This window comes from Octodon degus, unplaced genomic scaffold (genome assembly GCF_000260255.1).
Source record: "Octodon degus isolate 3935 unplaced genomic scaffold, OctDeg1.0 scaffold00160, whole genome shotgun sequence".
Classification (NCBI taxonomy): Eukaryota; Metazoa; Chordata; class Mammalia; order Rodentia; family Octodontidae; genus Octodon; species Octodon degus.
The window spans coordinates 6,293,008-6,296,449 of NW_004524736.1; the positions used below are offsets into that span (position 1 = coordinate 6,293,008).

Here is a 3,442-nt window from a genome sequence, read left to right on the forward strand (position 1 = left end):
CAGTTCGATCCCCCAGCACCACATGCCAGCCAGCCCGCCCCCTGGTGGGCTGAGCTGGCCACACACACACACACACACACACACACACACATAAATGTAAAAAAAAAAAAAAATAAAAAAAAAAAAAAAAAAGTAAATCAAATGCTAGGCTTTAGTTCACATACCTCCTATCTGTAGCTCTGGACAACCCATTCGTCTCATCTGGGTGCTGACAGACTCAATCTCCTGTACAAGTGGCACTAGTATTGTCTCATTGATCCACTAGGAAGAAATAAGTATAGATTTTGTATATGTAATTTCAAAGTATTCCTTTTTTAAATTTGTATGTATGTACGTATGTATGTACATACATATGTATATATGTATTTTTATGTTCTAGGAATCAAACTCAGGACCTTGCACTTGCCAGGCAGGTACTTGTACCACTGCACTATATCCCCAGCTCTTATTTTTTTTTTTTAAACATAATTTTTTTTTGGGGGGGGGGTGGAACCAGGGATTGAACTCAGGCCCTTGTGCTTGCCAGCCAGCTCTTATTTTTTAAGAAGAATAAAAAATAGTAAAAGCAACAAAACAATTAGAAATGATACAGAATTTCATTGAATAGGAATTTAACAGTGGTTGTTATATTGCAAATTGTTGCTTTCAAATTAGTTGTTCAGATTATCAGATCATGAAAAATTTGTGAAAAGTTGTAAAAAATTAAAAAGGAGAAAAAAGAATTTAAGCATTAACTGCTTCTTTCAATAGATGAGCAGAAATCAGAAGTACAATTACCAAGCTGTCCTGTATATATAAATACATAAATATTTCTTCTTCCCTTCCTTCTCCAAAGTATTTCAGAAATAATTATTTTAATTGCTAGAAGCAACTAAGAATGCTTTTGTCTTGTATTTGAATATTAACAGAACTGTCAAGTATAGGGAAAGAGAATGGAAGCAGAAGCTCTGTAAAGGTGGCAGAGAGTTAAGTAAATATGCTACTGGAGTGCTAATTATTTTAAGACTAGGAGTTAGGCACAGTGGCACATGCCTGTAACACAAGTAGACTGGGAGGCTGAGGCAGGAGGATCACAAGTTCAAGCTCAGCCAGTATATTTTAGCAAGATCTTGTCACAAAATAAAGGGGCTGGGAAGGTTACTCAAAGCAAAGACCCTAGGGGGCCTGGCCCTAGCTCAGGCCTTTAAGTGGCTGCTTCCACAAAGCTGTCAGCCTCAGGTTGCTGGAGTTCGAACCTCACCCCTCTCCCGCTGGCCAAAAGTGCCCTGAAGGCATTCGAGGAACCAAAAAAAAAAAAAATTTCCTTATTCCATTAGGGATGGTGAGATGGCTCAGTGGTCTAAAGCACCTACTTAGAACAAGCTTAGCAGAGCACAGGGACCGCGGTTCAATCCCCCAGCACCACATGCCAGCCAGCCCCGCCCCCTGGTGGGCTGAGCTGGTCACACACATACACACACACACACAAATAAATTTAAAAAAAAAAAAACAAAAAACAAAGCAAAGACCCTAGGCTCAGTAATGGGGGTGCGGAGGTACAGGTGGCAGACTAGAAATTTCAAATGCCATGCTCTACAGTATCACGCTAATCTTGGATGTGAGAAAGACCATCCAAATAGTCTCTTTGGTATGTTTGTGTATTACTGTTTTATGTGTTCATGTAGCAACTTCAGCCAAAACTTTAAAAAAAAATTTTTAGAGAGAATACAAAATGCTAAAAAAAAGATACAAAATAAAATAATATGAATTCGACAATGGTTGCTTTATTACCTTCAAATCAGTTGTCCAGATTTTCTAAGATTTTTCTTTTTTCTTTTCTTTTTTGTGGTACCAGGGATTAACTCAGGACCCTGTGCTTGCCAGGCAGGCGCTTATGCTGCAAAGCTAAATCCCTGGCAACCAACACTTAATTTTCATGCTTTAACCATAAAAATGAAATAATGGGGGGCTGGGGAGATGGCTCAGTGGAATAAGTGCTTCCCTGGTGTGTTAGTTGATACATTGTGTCAACTTGGCTGAATCAGCTCTGGCAGATCTCAGCATGGGGACCTAGCCCTGCAGGTGGGCAGGACCCAGGAATTGAGAAAGGGGAAGCCACCCTGACTGGTTTCCTGCTGCAGGCGCACTTCCGTGGAGAAGTCTCAGTCTTCCGAGGAGCTTGATCTGCAGCCGCACCACTTTGGAGGAGCTCTGATCTTCACTGTGGAGCGCTGATCTTCGCAGTCAGTGTAGAAGGAAGAGAGAGGCTTGATGGACGCCGCAGCTGCTGCTCCTCCTCTGCTCTTCATTGTTTTCTGCTGCATGAACTGCTGTTGTTTGCCTTGGAGCCAGCAGAATATGGACTGAACCCTCCAGTAACTGTGAGCTAAATAAACCTTTCCTTCCTTCATTTTGTGTGTCGGGTATTTGTCCCAGCAACAAATAAAAAATAACTAAGACACCTGGCAAGCGCAACCTGAGTTCAATCCCTGGTTCTTCAAAAAAAAAAAAAGAAAAAAGAAAAAAGAAAAAAATGTTTCTGACAAAGCCCACAATTCCTCATAAATATATTTCAATTCAAAACCTCTGAAAACTGAGTTGCTTTGCAGTGCATATACCAAGCAAAATTCAGTATAGTGAAAGACTCAAATTAAAGTCACATAAAGCTGTTTATGAATTTTATCCAATTTATTTAACTATACAGATAATTTGCTGCAGTAATGTGGTTGATTACTGGGTGCTGGGAAAATGTATTATCTATGTGTATTGCTTTTAAGAAATCCAGGGGCCAAGGAGATAGCTCAGTAGAATAAGTGCTTGCCTGGCAAGCACATGGGCATAAGTTCAATTCCTGGTTACACACACACACAAAAAAAAAAAAGAAATCCAAAGAATACTCAACTTCAGGACACAATAGCCTAAGAAATTCAGAGGAGGAACTATTTTTAACTAGTTAATGTTATTGACAAAACTTTGTATTTTTTAATATATGAGCATCTTTAGACCAATATATAAGAAAATACAGCAGCAGATAGTTCCATGTCATCATCTCACTCATTCCTCTAAAGTTTATTACATACAACCTACTTGCCAGGTACACTTTGGCTGCCACACAATCATCTAAGCTGTTCAGGAAAGAGATCTAGGCCTCACACCCAGAAATTCTGAGTAGAGTTCTGGAACCAGGCTCAGAAATTTTTATTTTCTTCCTGTTACTTTTTGTAGTGCTGAGGACTACACATTAGGCAAGTGTTCTACCATGGGAGCTATGTTTGTACCCTAAGTTTTCCAGGCTGGCCTCAAACTTGATCCTTTTCTTCAGCCTCCTGAGTAGCTGGGTTTTCAGTCATCTGACAATGTGCCTGGCCTATTACAATATTTTTCTATTTCTGTTTATTTTTTGGTTTATTATAATTTTAACTGAGAGTGGTAGTTTCTTTTTTTAACCTTTATTTTTTTTTTT

General features: G+C 39.3%; 1 protein-coding gene across 3 annotated transcripts in view; it reads right to left on the reverse strand.

Annotated features, from left to right (window-relative positions):
• The window catches only part of Tmem209 (transmembrane protein 209), a 47,605-nt gene that overhangs the window by 17,003 nt on the left and 27,160 nt on the right, over positions 1–3,442 (reverse strand). For all 3 annotated transcript variants that reach the window (XM_023702867.1, XM_023702865.1, XM_023702866.1), the window contains one exon: positions 165–261. In XM_023702867.1, coding sequence (XP_023558635.1) covers positions 165–261 — 97 coding nt within the window. The remainder of the gene's footprint in view (positions 1–164; positions 262–3,442) is intronic.